Raw genomic sequence first — 20,458 nt, 5'->3', positions numbered from 1 at the left:
AACTCCAACTACTGGGTTAGGTTATTCAAGTCTTTTTTTGCATATAAGAGTGCAATTCAAGCCACTGGGACCCAGGTCAGCTACCAACAGATGCTTTTCTCAAATGGTATGCTGATTTTAAGGTGGTTTATTTTCACAAATTTTCAAAATGCAAAGTACTTGAAATTTAAATTTGAACTTAAAGATTGGTCTCCTTGAGGAAATTATAATTCCCACAGTAACAAAGCAGAAAATGTTCACTACCTGTCAAGTGAACAAGAGGAAGAGTTGTGAAAGAACTTCTTTCATGTGTGCAAATGTCTGTGATCAAAACTTTTTGATAACAAGGCATTGTTTTTAATTTGAGATTTTGTTGCTTTAATTTGTACCTGTTGCTTCTAGCTTTGTCTTTGTGATTTTTTAAATATGTGCATGATTCTTATTTCATTTAATTGCATCTAGTTAGCTATGGACAACCTTGTGGAAAATCAGTAAATTCTAAATTGAAGAAACTGAAATGAATTGACATACAAATAATATCTCTATAAAAAAGATAGTCAAATTACAGCTCTTCAGTGACAAAATAAGCAACACTTTCTGGGCAGAAAAAAATATACCTTTACCTTGAGCAGATTTCTTCAGAGAGTCAGTGTAATTTATGGCATAACTTTTCCATATTGAGGTCAGCCCAACTGAATCTGTCAAGTCAAATAAAAAAATAGATTTTTCCATCAAGAATTGGCATTTCTTATAGGCAATTAAGTTTTGTCTAGCAAAAACCAGGACACAATCACAAATGTGAAAATTTTGCTAATAAAATGACAGAAAAGGCTATTTAACATTGTTTTAATTATGCAGAAAGTAAATCACACATCATCAAGGGTATTAAAATTCTTCATTGGTGTTTAGGATGTAAAAGTGATGTTTTTCATCCTCAAATTATAGTTTAAATCTGATAAGATTTGGTTATGTGACCCTTTTTCTAGGACCAGTCTAACTAGACAATGATTACAGAAGTATAAAGCATAAATAATTGAAAATTCATTTATTTAAATCATCTTGCTGTATTTTCATATTTGTTACTTCATATTTGGGTGTGTCTAATTACAACTGAAACACTATTTTAAAATGTGGGTGCCTGCAGAGCCAGGGGCATTGATTACTTAAACCAGAAAGATTCCCCTTAACTAGTTCTTTTTCTGTTCTCATTTGGCTTTCCAATTTTCCATCTCCCTGGGACTTGTCCTGGTAACCTGTTAATTTTTGATCACTTTCCAAAGTCACAGTTGTATCTTGTACAAGCAACACCACTTTCCTCATTCCCTATCATGCATTCATTCATTCATATTTATTGACCGTGCACTGTGTGTAGAACACTGTACTAAGTGCTTGGGAGAGTACAATACAACAGTAAATAGACACATTCCCTGCTCACAATGAGTTTACAATCTAGGGTGGGGGGTGGAAGACATACATCAATATAAATAAATTACAAGTGTGTACATAAGTGAGGTGGGTCTGGGTTGGGAAAAGAATGAAAAGAGCAAGTCAGGGTGATGCAGAAGGGAGTGGGAGAGAGGAAAGAGGGGTTTAATCTGGGAAGACCTCATGGACGAAGTGTGTCTTCTATAAGGCTTGAGGTGAGGTGTTAGATTTCATTCATTCATTCAATCAATCGTATTTATTGAGCTCTTACTGTGTGCAGAGCACTGTACTAAGTGCTTGGAAAGTACGAGTCAGCAACATATAGAGATGATCCCTACCCAACAACGGGCTCACAGTCTAGAAGGGGGAGACAGACAACAAAACAGAACACGTAGACAGGTGATTTGAGGAAGGAGGGTATTCCAGGCCATTTGGTAAGATGTAGGCAAGGGGTCAGTGACAAGATCAAAGCACATTGGGAAGGTTAGCATTAGCGAGTGAAATGTGCGGACTGGATTGTAGTAGGGGAGAAGCAAGGTGAGGTAGATGGGGCAAGGTGACTGAGTGCTTTAAAGGCAACCATGAGGAGTTTTTGTTTTATGTGGAGGTGGATGGGCAACCACTGGAGTTTTTTGAGAAGTGGGGAGACATATCTTGAACATTTTTGAAGAAAAATGATCTGGGCAGGAGAGTGAAGTATGGACTGGAGTGAGCAGAGACCGGAGGCAGGGAGGTCAGCAAGGAGGCTGATGGAGTAATCCAGGTGGGATAGGATAAGTGACTGTATTAACCTGGCAGCAGTTTGGATGGAGAAGAAGGGGAAGATTTTAGAGTTGGTAGACTCATTCCCTTCCCACAAGGAGCTTACAGTGTTGCGGGGGATGCAGTCATTAACATAATTTGAAATGGCCTTGGGGTAGAAATCGGGTGGGGAGGTGAGACATTAATGGGAAAGACTACCTGGAGAAGAGGTGATTGTAGAAGGGCTTTGAAGATGGGGAGTTCAGTGGTCCAGCTGATGAGCAGGGGAAGGGAGTTTCAATCTATTGGAAAAGTGTGAGCAAGAGGTTGGGAAAGAAAGATGAAGATGGTGAGTAGATTGACTTGAGAGGAGTGAAATTTGCAAATTGGGTTTTAGTGGCAGAAGAGAGTGTAAAAGTAGTATAAAAAGTAGTCTAAAAGTAGTAGGGAGAGAACTGATTGACTTCTCCTTTATAGCCACTGGTAAGGAGTTTCTGTGTGATGTCAAAAGGGTAAACACTGGAGGTTTTTGAGAAGTACAGAGAAATGTGCAGAATGATGTCTCAGAAAAGTGATTAGGCAGCAGAGTGAACAGCATTCCTGGAGAGTGGAGCAACTGGAGGCAAGGTAGCTGATGTAGTTGTCAAGTTGGACTCTGAAGGGTGACTGGATGAGCCAATTGGCAGTTTGTATCAAGAGGAAAATGACAATTCTGGAGCTTTCATGAAGGAAGAGCTGACAGGATTTGTAACAGACTGAATTTGGGCAGAAAGAGAAATAGTGAGAGAGAGAGGATCAAGGCTAATGCCAAGGTTATGGGCTTGAGGATGATTGTATTGTAAACAGTGATGGAAAACAGGTGGAGGAGAGGATTTGGGAGGGAATCCATCCTTTGATCAATCAGCAGTATTTATTGAGCCCTTGCTGTTTGCAGGGTACTGTACTAAGCACTTGGGAAAGTACAATACAGTACCGTAGTACAATACATCTTCCCCTTACAGCCCTCAAGGGGAGACAGACATTAAAATAAATTATTAATTACAAAAATAGGAGAAATGGAGGGAAGATGAGTTCAAGTTTGGACATGTTGAGCTTGAGATGCTGGTAGGATGTCTATGAAAGAAGCCCTGAGTCAGGAGGAGATGTAAGATTACAGAAGAGGAGAAGAATCTGGAATCAGTGAGGTTGTTTGGGGAGTCAGATGCTAGAAGTACTTGTTGAATCCATGAGAGTGGTGAGTTACCCAAGGGAGTGAATGTAGATTGAGAATGGAAGACAACTCAGAACTGAGGCTTGAGAAGGCAGAGGAGGATCTGGTTGCCAATGGTTATGTTGCCAATTTGTACTTCCCAAGAGCTTAGTACAGTGCTGTGCACACAGTAAGCGCTCAATAAATACGATTGATGATGATGATGATGATCTGGTGAGATAGACTCAGGAGGTGCAGGTGACGAGTTAGAAGAACCAAGAGTCAGCAAATGGGATGGAGGGGTGGCAGTGACAGTCAGGGACTTGGGAATCTCCCATCCACCCTGCACCTTTGGACTCACTGATGCTTCTGCCTCCCTTGGCAGATGAAGTTTTAATGCAGATGGGCAGCGGTGGTGATCAGGGCTTGTGCAGGTCCCATAACCAACCCCTCATCCTGATTATTACCATTATTATAATTATTTTAATGGCACTTGTTAAGCTCTTATAAAGCACTGTTCTAAATGCTGGAATAGATATAAGTTAATCAGGTTGAAACAGTCCATATCCCACATCGGGCTCACAATCTAAGTAGGAAGGGGAACAGGCATTGAATCCCTACAGAGAAGCAGCATGGCTTAGTGGAAAGAGCATGGGTTTGGGAATCGGAGGTTGTGGGTTCTAATTCCGGCTCTCCTATTTGTCAGCTGTGTGACTTTGGGCAAATCACTTCTCTGTGCCTGTTATCTCATCTGTAAAATGGGGATTGAGACAGTGAGCCCCACGTGGGACAACCTGATTACCTAGTATCTATCCCAGTGCTTACAACAGTGCTTGGCACATAGTAAGCACATAAATACCATCATCATCATCATTTTACAGATAAGAAAACTGAAGTATGGAGAAATTAAGTGACTTGCCCAAGGTGACACAGCAGGCATCTGTCAGACCCGTGCTCTTTCCACTAGGCTATAGTGGTCCTTCTGTTGCCTCTGCAGCCTGGTTGGAGTCAAGGAGCAGTATGACCTAATGGATAGAGCATCAGCCCGGGAGTCAGAATGACTTGGGTTCAAATGCCGCTACTTATCGGCGGTTTGTCTTTGGAACATGGACTGTGTCCAAACTGGTCAGCTTGTATCTACCCCAGAGCTTAGTACAGTGCCTGGCACATAGTAAGCACTTAACAAATACCATTAAAAAAAAGATGCCAAGAGATGACAGCACTGCTCAGCCGGCCAGGGCACCCAGTGGGGCAAGATGGAGCCTGGGTACATCCCCAGCACAGAGAGCAAGAACAGCAGCCTACATTTAAGATGGGGAGAGACATCCATTCTCTTCTGTTCTGTCCAGCACCCTCCCAGAAAAGAAAGAGAGGCTTCTAATTGGCTTGGGAGTGTGTCCATCATCACGTGTCCCTTTCCCTTTGTGTGACTGGGTCACTGATTCTTCCTTCTCCCTCTCCACACCTCACTACCTGTCTACTTGTTTTTTTAATCATAGTATTTATTAAGCGCTTACTATGTACAAAGCATTTTGTTGTCCGTCTCCCCCTTCTAGACTGTGAGCCCGTTGTTGGGACTGTCTGTATCTGTTGCCAAAATGTACTTTCCAAGCACGTAGTACAGTGCTCTGCAAACAGTAAGCACTCAATAAAAATGAGTGAATGAATGAATGATTTTTTTCTCTCTGAGAGAGGAAGACCCAGAGTTAAGAAAAGTGATTCACTGAGAAATAAAATAATGCATAGAGAGAAGAATGATCGCAACAGAGAAAAAACAGACAAACAGGGACACAGGCCCAGAGTAACATTAAATTGTTGGAGCACACAGTAAGCGCTCCAGAGATATGATTGAATGTATGAATGAAATCAAAGGGTTCATTGTAGAAAACCCACCAAAACCTCCATGGGGTGTTCATACACCATATGGACAGTGAAGCTGACAAGGGTAAAAAGCACTTAGTACAGTGCTCTGCACACAGTAAGCACTCAATAAATACAATTGATTGATTGACACTACTGTGAGGTGAGGAAGTAAGGAAAGTTGGAAATCTGGAACCTCTAGAGTCTTCAGCACATTATCTGATCTTGCTTGTGACATGCTTATTATCCAACGGGAAGAGAAGCTATTCATTTCTTCCAATAGCTAATCCTTCAGCCCCCTTCTAATATTATGCCGCCTGAGTCGAGATTTTTTTTTTTTTTACTGAGAATGAAATCTGTTCCACTGGCTCAATCAATTGTTTTTATTGAGTGCTTACTTTGTACAAAGCACTGTAGTAAGTGCTTGGGTGCAACAGAATTAGCAGTCATGTTCCCTGCTCATAATGAGCTTAAAGTCTCAGCTTATTACTAAGACAGTCAATAATTCATTACTGTTTCACTATCCCTTCCTGCCTCACGATTCCAAATGTGGATATTTGGAATATTTGGAGTACCCCACTGGTATTGCAACAGTAAGGGCTAGACTCTTTTAGCTAGATGTTCATGTGTTTCACTGTCTAGATAGCTGTTCCTGTTTGTGAGACTTTTATTATTTGTAGCTCTTTCCCTTCACATGATACACTTCACTTAATCCATTCATCAATTAATGTTATTCTTCATTAAATTAATGTTTATATTGAACATCTCCTTGTGTTCATTACTCTATATACCAGGAAGTGGGGGAAAATATATACACATGAAACCAAAGATAGAGTTTCTGCCTCTCTGAGTAGACATTGTAAGGCAGAATACGTAGCTATAGCTGCCCATAGTATGCTGTCAACTTACCTTCTCACTTAGCTTCCAACACAAAGAAATCCATACCTAAGGGATTTGGCAATAGTGTTTTCTTATGTTGGAGGAACCTTTCCCATTTTTAGAGCAGTGTTTTATCCCACATGACTATAAAGTGAAAAAATGTGTTTCCTGAAAGCAGTTATTGAAGAGCATTTTTTCAACAGAATTTGAGCACCTGGATTGTTTCCTAAATGCTGCGGAGTTTAATCAAGGAGAAAAAAAGATACAGTCTTCACTTCAAGACTGCCAAGGAAATAGGAGAAAGGTCTTGGAGATGATTTTTCCTATGTCAATCTAGGGAAATTATCTTTGCAGGTTAAATGCTAACAGGAATATTGGTTTTAGGAGACCCTTGATGAGACTAATCGAAAATTTGTCTCACCCTATTTCTGACAAAAAAGGTCAAACTTTATCTCACACCATACAGTTCAGTTCATGTGTAAGCTTCCAGTACATTTTTTTCCTTTCGACAAGCTAAATGGTACAAATGAGCTGTGCTTATTCAGGCAAGCAAATTTCCCATCAGAGGTCTCTTGTGCAATACCGTGAATACCTGGATAATGTCTTGGTCCAAAGGATGAGTGATTTTTTTTTTTTAAGTCAGTGACAGAAACCTCAGTTCTGTTAGATACTATATTACCCGTGACATCACCTGTGAAAAAGATGATCTGTGGATTTTACTGTTTCAATGTTTTAGTTAAATTTCTAATCTTATTTTGATGGACACACTCCTGCTTATTAATTATTGTTGTTATTATTAATTATTCAGATGAGCATTATTAGTAGTGATGACAATGATTAAAACGTTTTAAGTGAATGAGAGTGCTTAAACTAATACAGTGCTTAAACTAATCAAAGGTTATTATTTATGTTATGTTATGTTCTGATTTTCCAGCTTATATCTTATTCTACACTTTGGACAAGAACACCCCAATTGATGACTGGATTATGGAATCAATCAGTGGTGATAGACTAACTCATCAAATAATGGATCTCAGTCTAGACACTGTGTACTACTTCAGAATTCAAGCACGTAATTCCAAAGGGGTGGGGCCCCTCTCTGATCCCATTCTCTTCCGCACACTGAAAGGTTTGAGAGTCTTTTCTTCTTACTTACCTGTGTTTTCCTGGGAGACATAACAGGAAAAATGATTTGGAAAGACACTTAGGAGCTTGCCTCTCGCCATCTATAAAAACAACAGATTGAATGGAAGTTTGCAGTAAATTTAAATGTACTCTTTATGCCCAAAGCCATGATGCAAAGAAAGATCTATAATATCACATTTCCTGCCACCAGCACTAAGGCTGTTGCGAATAATGTGAGTTCTTTCATCTAAACACTTTCTGGAATTTCCTATTGATTCCTAATCTATTGGCTTCATTGAAAATATAGTGGCGTGAAATTCATCAACCATTTTATGTAGAGAAATAAGTATTAAAATGTTCTGGGGTATGTGAATGGCATAATGGCTATTGTCCAGATGCATAAACTAAAATATCTAAGCGTTGATTTTAAAGATGGCAATAAAGACAATGTAGAATTGAAATAATATGTCTATTTTAAAAAAATGTGGTGACTTGGAAAAGTTTTGAACAGAATAATTTTGGGAGAAAAATAACACAGGCTTTGGAGAATGAAAATAACATCCTGGCAGAGGGTAGTTATACCTTCATAAAATAAATCATCAAATCCCAAGGGCAGTGATTATGAAGAAATGACAGTTCCAGTATAAACCCTTGCTAGATTAGGACAATTTTGCTAAAGTTTTTCTCCTTTCTGGAAGCCTCACCCTCTAAAGAATATTTGAAATAAGATTTAGAGCTAAAACAAGTTTCAGCATGCTAACTTAGACAATCATTTTTGCTACAGTGCTGTTCAATAATAATAATAATAATAATAATAATAATAATGTGTATTAAATGCCTATTGTTTGACAAAACACTGAGCTAAGATCTGGTGTAGATAGAAGATAATCAGATGGTACATGATGCTTTTCTACCATGAGACTCACAGTTTAAGAAGAAGAGAGAGCCAGTATCTTATCCCCATTTTACTGATGAGGAAACCGAAGCCCAGAAAGATTAAATCACTTGCCTAAGGTCACACAGCAGGCTCCATATCTGATTTTATGAAAATTATATTCAGTCATGTCTGATTGGAGTGTCAGGGCTTAATGGAGTTTCTGGTCAGAGCAAGAAACATAACATTAGACTTACTCCATTTAAACACAATTAGTGTATAGGAAGATCAGAAGGATTTCTCGGTGTCTTAGACTTGCTTTTGTAGCCAAGACTGAGTTGGTCCACACCTAGTAGAAAATCTGAACCTTAGATAAACAGACCTGGCATCATAGGCTGGAGGTTGGAATTTTGTATTAGCTGATATGAATATCTCCAAAGAATGCACAACCCACCATTCAACCTGAGTTGGAAAACCTTCATCTACAGTTTTAATAAATGAGCAGGGTTCAGGGAAAAATGAAAAATTGTATCCATTTGTTCTGAGCTTATCATTGGCATAATTCAAGGTTTCAGGACTTACATGTCCAAGTCAGGTTTCACTCGGGGTGAATTATTGAATTATTATGTACCCTGATTATTCATTGTCTACTACCATGAAATGTGACTAGATAGGGCTTTGCTAGTTCTTCATTGCTGTCAACCTACAGGTGCCAACGTAATTTCATGCTCAAATTTTGCGGCAACTAAAAGAACTCAGCGATAGTTTAAGTTGAACCGAGGCATCCAAAAATAATATGCAGCAGGGTAATGAGACATCAGAAGATTCACAGACTCCAAAAGATTATTTAATGAACTAGATGTCAAATACTTTGTACTGTTTACCTAGTGAATCATAATATTCATCTGGGAAATGCACCCTAGGCGGAGATCAGCATATACAACAAAGATAAATTTATACATGTGATACATCCTCTACCAGTCCTTGAGGAATAGAGCTAATATCCTGCTATGAATACTTAATGATTCCCACCCTAAATATGTCATGTTTAATGTTATCCAATGGGATTTTACAAATCAGCCTTTACCCACAAGGTAAATCTTGAATGCATTCTGAATTATGCAAAAATGTTGATGCTTTCTCCCCATAATGATAATTGAGAGGCTTGTCTAACTCTCACAAGTATTATGTGATAATGAATGTTCTGTTGGAAAATAAATGTATTGGTCACAAGAGATTTGAAGGCAAAAGGAACTAAATCAAAACTTGTAACCTATGGTGTTTACTTTGAGAGGCTTGGCTATAGTACTGAACTGCCTGAAAACTTCCAGTGGTTTACTGGGAGATCAATCAATCAATCAATCGTATTTATTGAGCGCTTACTGTGTGCAGAGCACTGTACTTAAGCGCTTGGGAAGTACAAGTTGGTAACATATAGAGACAGTCCCTACCCAACAGTGGGCTCACAGTCTAGAGATAAAAATAGACGCATGTTTCTCTGCCATAATGCTCCCATTCAAGAACACTGGCAAACGTATTTCCCTTACCAGTAAATCTCTTTCTGTCCAGTACAAGCTTCTATGCCTGAGATGGAAATGGTCTTTATGTACTACTCCCCACTAAGAAGAGCTACAGAAAATCCATATTGTCATTAGCAGTTAAGAAATCCTCATTCAGAAATGAAAATGAAGTGTGAAGAAGCGTTAATAAAAATAATTCAAAGCAGCTTGCTTGCTTTTCTACCTGAAATAAAATAACCTGGCTGGGGATGAGGGTATGGGGAAGAAAGCGTGGTTCTATTGTGTTAAAACATAAACTTCCTTCTCTTCATTTATCACTGTTCCCAGTTAATGTCAAAAATGGTGACAAGCAAGTCGAGAAAATCCACTGACTTCAAATTAATTCTGTAACAAATGTGTACTTTTCCTTATGCCTGACAGATGCAGGTAACAACCCCAACTGAGAATTTGAGTTTGCTAAATATTTTCTCATTATATTCAACTCCAAGAAAACTTGAGGCTCTGCTCTGTTCCATACCGCCCACCCCCACCACTAATTAAAAGACCAGAATTCTCATCATTAGCTGATTAAAATAAAAGATAGGTCCTTTCAGGGTCTAGTGAAGTGGCAAGTGAAGCCAGCAGGTTATACCAAGGAAACAAATTTTCTATTAAAATCCACATTAATTTTAGTCATCCTATCCTTTTATATTTAAGGCTACAGACAATGGACGAGAGAACTTAATGTTTTATATTAAAGATGGAGAAGGTGAGAGAGAGCATGATCTAGGACTTTTCATTATTTCTGAAACTTTCTATGAAAATGAGGTCATTGTGTAGGGAAATTTATCCAGGATATTCCAGCTGCTGCAGCTTTAAATATTTCTGGGCACGTTGGTCACCAACAACTATGCATGTTTTCCCCTTTCCTAACTGCACAGTGCCCTCTAATGCTGTGCCTGTGTGTTGGTTAAAACTCCTTTTTTTTTTCAGTTCCTAAATTTTTTAAGCAGTAAACTTCCTTGACCTGCCAGAAGACGCTGTTTTCCTGTGAGCTTGTAATAATAATAATGGCATTTATTAAGTGCTTACTATGTGCAAAGCACCGTTCTAAGTGCTGGGGATGTTACAAGTGATCAGGTTGTCCCACGGGGGCTCACAGTTTTAATCCCCATTTTACAGATGAGGTAACTGAGGCACAGAGAAGTTGTGACTAGCCCAAAGTCACACAGCTGACAATTGGCAGACCTGAGATTTGAACCCATAACCTCTGACTCCAAAGCCCATACTCTTTCCACTGAGCCATGATGCTTCTCAAATAATAATAATGATGGTATTTGTTAAGCACTTACTATGTGCTTACACTGTTCTAAGTGCTGAGGGGATACAAGATGATCAGGTTGTCCCACGTGGGGCTCACAGTCTTAACCCCCATTTTACAGATGAGGGAACTGAGGCACAGGATATAGATGGGTTTAATATACTGTGGTTTTGATCAGGTCATATTCTAAATGCAATACATTTTATTAATTTCATTTGTTCATTTAATCATATTTACTCAGTGCTTACTATGTGCAGGGCACTGTACTATGCTCTTGGGAGAGTACAGTACAACAGGAAACAAACACATTCCCTGCTCACAATGAGTTTACAGTCTAGTCTACCCATACCTGAAAAAGAATAAGATAGGAAGGATCTGATTCCCTACTTGAGGAATCTATGCTTTTATCTCCCAATCAATGTGAATACTATTAGTCTGAAAGGCCTTCAATCAGTGGTATTAATTGAGTGCTAACTATGTGCAGAGCACTGTACTAATTCCTTGGGCAAGCACAATACAATAATTAGCAGATACCTTCCCTGCCCTTAATGAGTTTACAATCTTGAAGGAGAGAGAGGGATTCACAGAAATCTGGAATTTAAAATGCACAATTTCAATACCTGTACATAAGTGCTGCCAGTTATGTGACAAAAATCAAATGCCCAGTTGTCACAGATCCAAGTGCATGGGCATCACAGAAGAGAGAATGAACCAGATAAAAGGGCTTAATTGGGGAGGGCATCTTGGAGGAGATGTGACTTCAGTAATGCTTTGAAGGTGGATGAAGTGGTGGTCTAGGGGAAGATCCAGGGGAAGGGGAGGATGTCGAAAAGTGGTTGGCAGCAAGATAGACGTGATCAGGGCGAAATGAGTAAACTGGAACGAGAGTGGACTTTGTGGGCTGAGCTGTAGTAGGAGATCAGTGAGGTGAGGTAGGATGGGATCAGCTGATTGAGTGATTAAAAGCCAACTGTAAGGTCTTTCTGTTTGATGTGGAGGTGGATGGGCAGCCACTGGAGTTTCTTGAGGAGTGGGTAACATGCGCTCAATACATACGATTGATTGCTTGAATGAATGAATGGACTGGACACGGACTCAAATAAATAAGAGTTAAATCGAAGTGCAAATTGTTATGATTCTTCTGGTTGTTGTCTCAGTGCGGATGAGAAGAATGTACTGCAGTAGTCTATGTGCCTGATTATTGGCAGGTCTATATAGTACTATCTCCCTTTAGGTCTAAGTCTATATAAAATTCCTAGTCATATTTTTAAAGAAGCATAGTAAAGATTTTGATTCATCTAGTGGGAACTGGGTTCTACTCCCTGCTCTGCCAATTGCTTGTTTTCTGAATTTGGGTAAATAGATTAATTTCCCTCTGCCTCAGTCTCTTCAAATGTGAAATGGGAATTAGGGATCTGTTCCCTCTCCTACTGAGACAGTGAGCCCCATATGGGACATATGGGAAATTTCAACCTGATTAATTTCATTCATTCATTCAGTCGTATTTATTGAGTGCTTACTGTGTGCAGAGCACTGTTCTAAGCGCTTGGGAAGTACAAATTGGCAACATATAGAGACAATATGTTACCGACTTGTACTTCCCAAGCGCTTTGTACAGTGCTCTGCACACAGTAAGCACTCAATAAATACGATTGAATGAATGAATATAGAGATGGTCCCTACCCAATTAATGGGCTCACAGTCTAGAAAGGGGAGACATACAAAAAAAAAAAAAAAAGAAAACCCAAGTAGACAGGTGTCAATACCATCCGAATAATCAATGCTTAGAACAGTGTTTGAAATGGCATAGTGGATAGAACACAGTCCTGGGAGTTTGAAGGTCATGGGTTCTAATCTCGACTCTGCCACTTTTCTGCTGTGTGACCTTGCACAAGTCATTTAACTTCTCTGTACCTCAAGTTACCTCATCTGTAAAATGGAGAGCAAGAATGTGAACCCCACATGGGACAGGGACTGTATCCAACCCACTTTGCTTGTGTATACCTCAGTGCTTAGTACAGTGCCTGGCACATAATAAGTGCTCAATGAATACTATGATTACTATTATTATCAACAAATAATAAAAATAATGTCCTCAATTAAGGTTAAATTTTGTCCACTGAAAAAATGCCTGACTTTCAGAATGCTAGTTTTTTTTTTGTTTTGTTTTTTCCCAAAAGTAAGGAAAGAGAAGTTTTAAACCTCATGGCACTAAATTATCTGGGACTCGAGTGGCTGAAGGTTTCAGTAGAGTTTCGGTAGAATTTAAAGTGTTAACAGGTTCAGTTTAAATGGTATGATTTTTCAACTTCTTTTTTATTAGGGATCATCATGCAAATAGGTTAAACACTCATGAAAAGGAGAAACCATGCAAGAATCTGTCAGAATTAACTTTCAATCTAATGGTGATAATTACTCTGTAACTGCATTTTTTTCTATTAAATCTACCCTTAATTAAACTTTCTTGAGGCTCATTCTGGATTCATGTTCACAGGAACAATAGAAGTAAATAGTGTTGCCAGTCTTTTAGATGAGGAGGGAAGGGTCAAAAAAAGGAGGAAATGAACTTTTAACTAAAAATAAAGATTCACAATTCACCCTTCCTTTTTCTCAAGAGTTTCTGTGACAAAATGCCACCTTTTAGACATGACCCGATCATTTCAAGAGCAGTGAGGCAACACATGATATGAAAACCTGCTAACAAAATTATTTGTTTGATATGTCAGCTTTCCTACTGGTAACTGTCAAAGTCTAATGATCTTTTTTATTCTTTTTTTTTTCTTTCTCCACAGTGGAGCACCCTGACAAAATGGCTAATGACCAAGGTATAGTGGACTCACTCTGTCATTTTTTTCCCCGTTACAATCAATGTTATATGTTTGGGAACTCTGTCAGTCTTCACTTTGTATTCTGCCTTTCACCTGGGCTGAACACCTGATGAGGCAGACACTGGTGTGATAATTAATCTTGGCAATGAAGTTCTGCTTGGCTGAGACTTCTGCTTTGATGGGGGAGATGTAAATTTTCTTGAGAGGAAATTGTTTTGTCTCTTTTCTGAAGGACCAATTAAAATGTCAAGTTTCTTTGTATGAAATAAATTTTTAGTCTCTCTCCTGCACTTTTGAATAATTCACATTAAGTATAATTAAGCTCAGGCTAATATTCAAGCTACTTTTGCACCCTTTCATAAGCTATAGATTAAAGTTCTGAAGCGGCCCAGTGAAAAGGAAATAAATAATTTTATTTCTTCCCTGATCAGCTTCCATAAACAAATATAATTTAAATTGTCAACTTTTTTACAATACTGCCACAGCTGATTGCAAAAAAGTTTTCCAGTTGCTTAAATTTGTTGTTTCTCAAGAGATGGAATATTCACTTTTTTTTTCATTTTTCTCCTCTTTTGCTATTCATGTTTAATGAATATCATGTTAATCTAATGCTAATCATCTTTAATATATTGCAAAGATACATACATTCATATGTATGTATGTATATGTACCTCATTTTAAGTAGATTCATGTAGTAAGACAGTGATGATATCTGAGAGGGAAATGGAGGAAAATGTGAGTTTACTTCCCCGGCCATAAGTAAAACAAAATTTGGTACAATCCTGACATGTAGAAACATGCTGGATCAGGACTGGATAAACATCACACAAAATGATGACAGTTACTCTCTTGAAGAACTAGAATTTTCAGGGAGTACTATTGTGTTAGGTAAAAAAAAAAAAAAAGGGACAAATTTGCAAATGTGAGTACCAGGAATAGCACAATGTTGATGTTATTCTTTATTTCAAAGATGATACCATTCACGGTTTTCTGCACTGGACTTCCTACTGTCAGCCATAAGTACTTGAAAGCATAATATACTATTAGTCATCTTTGAAAAAATGGGACAAGAGTCCATTTTCCTCCTATATTCCTTCCATTCATGTGGCAAAAGTCCAATCTATTTAGGAGGGTGTTTTTGCTATTGTTAGGTTATAGTTCTAGATGCCTGAATTTCTGATGTGTATGCAAAGTCCCAAGTGGGTTATGAATTATTTATCATTAACATTTTTCTGAATTATATTTAAATCCATAACTCTGTTCAGGGATAGAAACTTCACTGCAGTTCCATGAACAGAATCCTTTTGAAGTTGAGGGAAAAGGTGATGTCAGAGAAAAAGCAATCTCCATTTACTTAACTCAAGGAAGACCATCCTTTCATGTGTTTATTTGGCTTTAAAATGCCACCAAAAATAACTGAGGCTATTAATAAATAGTATTTATTAAGTGTATACTGTGTGCAGAGCATTGTACTGACTACTTGGGAGAGTACAATACAACAGAGTTGGTAGACACTTTCCCTATCCACAAAATACTGATATTCATGAAAAATAGTAATGCAAAAATGCATTATTTATTTATAATACCCAGATTAATTCTTAATCAACTAAAAAAAATGAAAATGATACCAACACTCTTTCCTTTTATAAAGATACCTTGATTTTTATATAACATTTTTGTTCCCCAAATACTTGCATGTTACTTAGATCATGTATGTTATCCCAACATCCCTGCGAGACAAGGAAAGGTAGGTATTAAAATCCTTATTTTGCAGATGTGGAAAGTGAGGCATTGAAAGGTTGTGACCTGCCCCAAATCATGCATCAGGCAAGTAAGTGTCATAGCTGGACCTGGAACCTCTAACCCCACTAGAAAGAGATTTGAACTTACCCAGGATATAGTTATGATCACATAGTTGTGAGACGGAAAATGAAAGCTCAAAGCAAAACACGTTTAGGAGATATAGATGATGATCGCCCACTGATTTATCATGTCCTTTTATTCTAAAAGTGTCCTGCCTTTCTGGGCCTGAGAGAATTTTACGTTTTATGCTGGGCAAACTTGAAGAGCATCAGCTGCTCAAGGGACTTGCTAAAGATGTGTAAATCAAATAATAAAGTGGGGGGAAACATTCCTTTTCTTTGATTTCTATTTAGATTTTCCTGATTGCTCAATTTAGTTCATTATTCAACTAAAAGAAATGAATTACAAATGGGGAGCGTAACCATGCATCCTAGAATCCTTGTGACAGTGCCAGAGTTTGAGAAACTCTTATGTAATTTTAAAAATGGATTAAAGTGTCCTGGAATTTGGGCCTGCCCTGGCTAAACTAATCATTCTTCCTTGTAACAACCCCTAGTTGCTCTTTCTCCTTTTAAATGTCTGGACTTTCACTTTTTAGTAATATATGCTCAGGGTAAGTCCCACAGCACGCTGGAACTTAGAGCTTGGATAGCTCAGAATGCTGGGACACTTGAAACTGTCACTTCTCTTCAATTTACCACTAAATCCTGTCGGTGCAACCTTCACAACATTGCTAAAATGCGCTCTTTTCTCTCCATCCAAACTGCTACCACATTAATCCAAGCACTTATCCTTTGCCACCTTGATTACTGTGTCAGTTTCCTTGCTGACCTCACTGCATTCTGTCTCTTCTCACTGCAGTCCATACTTCACTCTGCTGCCCAGAGCATTTTTCTACAAAAATAGTCAGTCCATCATTCCCAGTTCCTCAAGAACTTCCAGTGGTTGCCCATCCACCTCTGCAGCAAACAAAAACTCCTTATGATCAGCTTTAAAGGACTCAATCAATAACCTTGCCTCCTTCTACCTCACTTCTCCTACTACAACCCAGCCCTCAGACTTTACACCTCCAATGCCAACACACTCATTATACCTTGATCTCATCTATCTTGCCGCTGACCTCTAACCCACATCCTGCCTCTGGCCTGGCCTATATTCTCCCTGTTCATATCCGACAGACAATTACTTGCCCCTTCAAAGCCTTACTCAAGGCACTTCTCTTTCAAGAGGCCTTCCCTGACTAATCCCTCATTCCCTCTTTTCCCACTCCCTCCTCCATTGTCCTGACTTGCTCCCTTCATTCACCACCCACACAGCCCTTACATACATATCCATAATCTATTTATTTATGTCTGTCTCCCCACCTAGACTATAAACGTGTTGTGGCCAGGATGTGTCTACCAAACTCTGTTATATTGTATTCTCCCAAGCACTTAGCATAGTGCTCTGCACACAGTAAGCACTCAATACATATTAATTATTTTCTTTTCCCTTCCCTTCTCCTAGACAAACAAGAAGCCAAGAAAGTCATGAAAGTTTGGTATAGTGTCCCAATATCTTGATTTTCAGTCAAATAATTTGGACGGTATACAGATGGTATACATGTTATCAAGTTGATGGTTTCCAAATTTAAAATCAAACACAAATCTTTGGGACGGTTTATGATATTTGATATCATACAATATGATGTTCCTCAACAGTACCTAAAGATTCTCATACAGAAAGCAACAAAGCTTCATCAGCACCATATAGCGCTTTATAAAGCATCAGTCTTTTGAACTGATGTCCAAATGAATCAGATGCTTTGATTGAACTTCCTTCTAAAGCAAAATGATTTAAGTAGAAAGGGATAATTGCTTTGAATTTTACCAAACCCAGCATTTCCAGCAACAGTTTGATCTACTTTATTAGTCGATCCTTCAAATGACTTGCCTCTTTTTAATGTAAAATGATACTGTAGCTCAGTTTCTGACAAAAGTTCAATCTCTACCAGGAGAAAAATTTGTCCTGAATGAAAACTCGGCAAGCAATGCAAGTTTATCCTCTCTGATGAATTTGACCTAAAGAACCAGCAACCTGCTTTTGAGTTGTCAGTGAGAAAATTGAATAAAGATTGGATTGTTTTGAGAAATCTCTTTCTAAACTCCTTGTCATCAACAAACTTTCTTACTGCCAGAAGTTTTGGGTGAAGGGGTTCAGTAATAAGTTGGAGGAAGTGATATTTTGACTAGTGGTTTTGGAGAAGTGTTTCTCTTACTACTGGTGCTTCATACATATGTTATTTGGTTTATAAAGTGATATATATTTTCATTTATTTTTAATAATCAGTAGGTTCTTCGTTAGATACCCATGGTTTTCTGCCTCCCTGACAAACAGTGGTTTAGGATACCACTGTAAATTAGACACGTGCATGAATTGTTTGCATAATCACAGTGATGGCCTGTACTCTCTCTATCCATTTTTGACCAACAGAATGCATTTCAAGATGGTAGGCCAAGGTTAGGAGTGCAGTCCATCACCTCAGCAGCAAGGTTGATGTATTTTTCTCTTATTGTAAGCCAGGGTAGAATTAAGTAGTTATGTTCTTCATACAGATTACTGAGGACATCACTTTAGGAGACCCAGTACCTGGATGCAGTTTACAGCCATGAAATAAAGCATCTCTTTGGGCACTTATCTATAACAGGAAGAGGGCTATCATTGAAATTCAGGCCTGTGAAAATGAAGTAAAATCAGCAGTGAATATAGATTGGAAATCTGGAAATAGATTCCAAAGGCTTTCATTTCGGGGGCATTCATGGATTCTGAAAGGAATTGGAGGGAGTTCAAACTAGTCCATATCTCGTGGTTGCTTGTTAATTATGCAGTAGTTCTAGCTATTCTGATTGTACTCTTGTGATATCCAAATTACTGAAATTATTGGTTTGAAAACAGAGCCATTAAGCCAGCCTCTCTTCCTGTATATTTTCCTGTATATTGTTGATTCAATCAATTGATAATGTTTAGCTAATCCCTACTGTGTGCCAAGTTCTATGCTAAGTGCCTGGGAGAGTACAATAGAGTTAGATATGATCCCTGCCCTCAAGAAGTTTACAATCTAGCATGTAAATACACAGGATGGCTTAAAACTGAAGAAAGAATGTAGCATATCTTTTTAGGTATCTTTTTAACATACGGGAGCAATTCTCTAACTGGGCTGGCTCAGATGCAGTCTGAACTCAATGCAGGGAAGACGGATAGAAGACCTCTAAAGGTATTTCCCAATTCTATGTGACTTCATGCCAATCCTTTTCCAGGAACTGAACCTGAATTTTCAATTTCTAAACCTGTTTTTTAGGCAGTTCAATAATTAATTAAAGTCAATGTGTAAAATGAAGACTATAGATTTGACACCTCCAGTCAGGGACTGACATCCCTGCTATGTAGTGTTCCCTATAGGAGTGACAGATTTGTTACCTTTTTATATAATGAAAGTTTATATGACCTAGATTGGGGTTTTAAGGGCAGTAAATGTCAAGTTGCAATCACCAGCCATCCCCTTACTTGGTGAATACCCTCAGTTTAGCTGGTTAACAAATTTGGAAATTTGAGAAATAGTTGTTAAACTGCCCAACATAATTGATTTTATAGCCTTAGGTTTACTCTGGTTTTATTCCTTTAAGAGCTAGTAGGACATTTTTCTCATATTAAATACTGCAAATCCTTTCTCAGCTACTTTCCAATACCTCCCCCATGTCCACCCCCAACTGTTTTCAAACATATGCTTGTCTCTCCTATCAATCAATCAATCAATCAATCGTATTTATTGAGCGCTTACTATGTGCAGAGCACTGTACTAAGCGCTTGGGAAGTACAAATTGGCATCACATAGAGACAGTCCCTACCCGATAGTGGGCTCACAGTCTAAAAGGGGGAGACAGAGAACAGAACCAAACATACCAACAAAATAAAATAAGTAGGATAGAAATGTACAAGTAAAATAAATAAATAAATAAATAAACAGAGTAATAAATATGTACAACCATATATACATATATACAGGTGCTGTGGGGAGGGGAAGGCGGTAAGGCGGGGGGATGGAGAGGGGGACGAGGGGGAGAGGAAAGAAGGGGCTCAATCTGGGAAGGCCTCCTGGAGGAGGTGAGCTCTCAGCAGGGCCTTGAAGGGAGGAAGAGAGCTAGCTTGGCGGATGGGCAGAGGGAGGGCATTCCAGGCCCGGGGGATGACGTGGGCCGGGGGTCGATGGCGGGACAGGCGAGAGCGAGGTACAGTGAGGAGATTAGTGGTGGAGGAGCGGAGGGTGCGGGCTGGGCAGTAGAAGGAGAGAAGGGAGGTGAGATAGGAGGGGGCGAGGTGATGGAGAGCCTTGAAGCCCAGGGTGAGGAGTTTCTGCCTGATGCGCAGATTGATCGGTAGCCATTGGAGGTTTTTGAGGAGGGGAGTGATATGTCCAGAGCGTTTCTGGACAAAGATAATCCGGGCAGCAGCATGAAGTATGGATTGAAGTGGAGAGAGACACGAGGATGGGAGATCAGAGAGAAGGCTAGTGCAGTAGTCCAGACGGGATAGGATGAGAGCTTGAATTAGCAGGGTAGCGGTTTGGATGGAGAGGAAAGGGCGGATCTTGGCAATGTTGCGGAGCTGAGACCGGCAGGTTTTGGTGACGGCTTGGATGTGAGGCGTGAATGAGAGAGCGGAGTCGAGGATGACACCAAGGTTGCGGGCTTGTGAGACGGGAAGGATGGTAGTGCCGTCAACAGAGATGGGAAAGTCAGGGAGAGGACAAGGTTTGGGAGGGAAGACAAGGAGCTCAGTCTTCGACATGTTGAGCTTTAGGTGGCGGGCGGACATCCAGATGGAGATGTCCTGAAGGCAGGAGGAGATGCGAGCCTGGAGGGAGGGGGAGAGAGCAGGGGCAGAGATGTAGATCTGGGT

General features: G+C 39.2%; 1 protein-coding gene across 1 annotated transcript in view; it reads left to right on the top strand.

Moving 5' to 3' along the window:
- DCC (DCC netrin 1 receptor) overlaps positions 1-20,458 on the top strand; it is a 1,045,544-nt gene that overhangs the window by 932,595 nt on the left and 92,491 nt on the right. Inside the window, exons 20-21 of the mRNA XM_038743415.1 lie at positions 7,008-7,202; positions 13,685-13,717. Coding sequence (XP_038599343.1) covers positions 7,008-7,202; positions 13,685-13,717 — 228 coding nt within the window. The remainder of the gene's footprint in view (positions 1-7,007; positions 7,203-13,684; positions 13,718-20,458) is intronic.

This window comes from Tachyglossus aculeatus, chromosome 3 (genome assembly GCF_015852505.1).
Source record: "Tachyglossus aculeatus isolate mTacAcu1 chromosome 3, mTacAcu1.pri, whole genome shotgun sequence".
Classification (NCBI taxonomy): Eukaryota; Metazoa; Chordata; class Mammalia; order Monotremata; family Tachyglossidae; genus Tachyglossus; species Tachyglossus aculeatus.
Note: the sequence above shows the minus strand (reverse complement) of the source record. Positions and strands in the feature narration are given on the sequence as shown.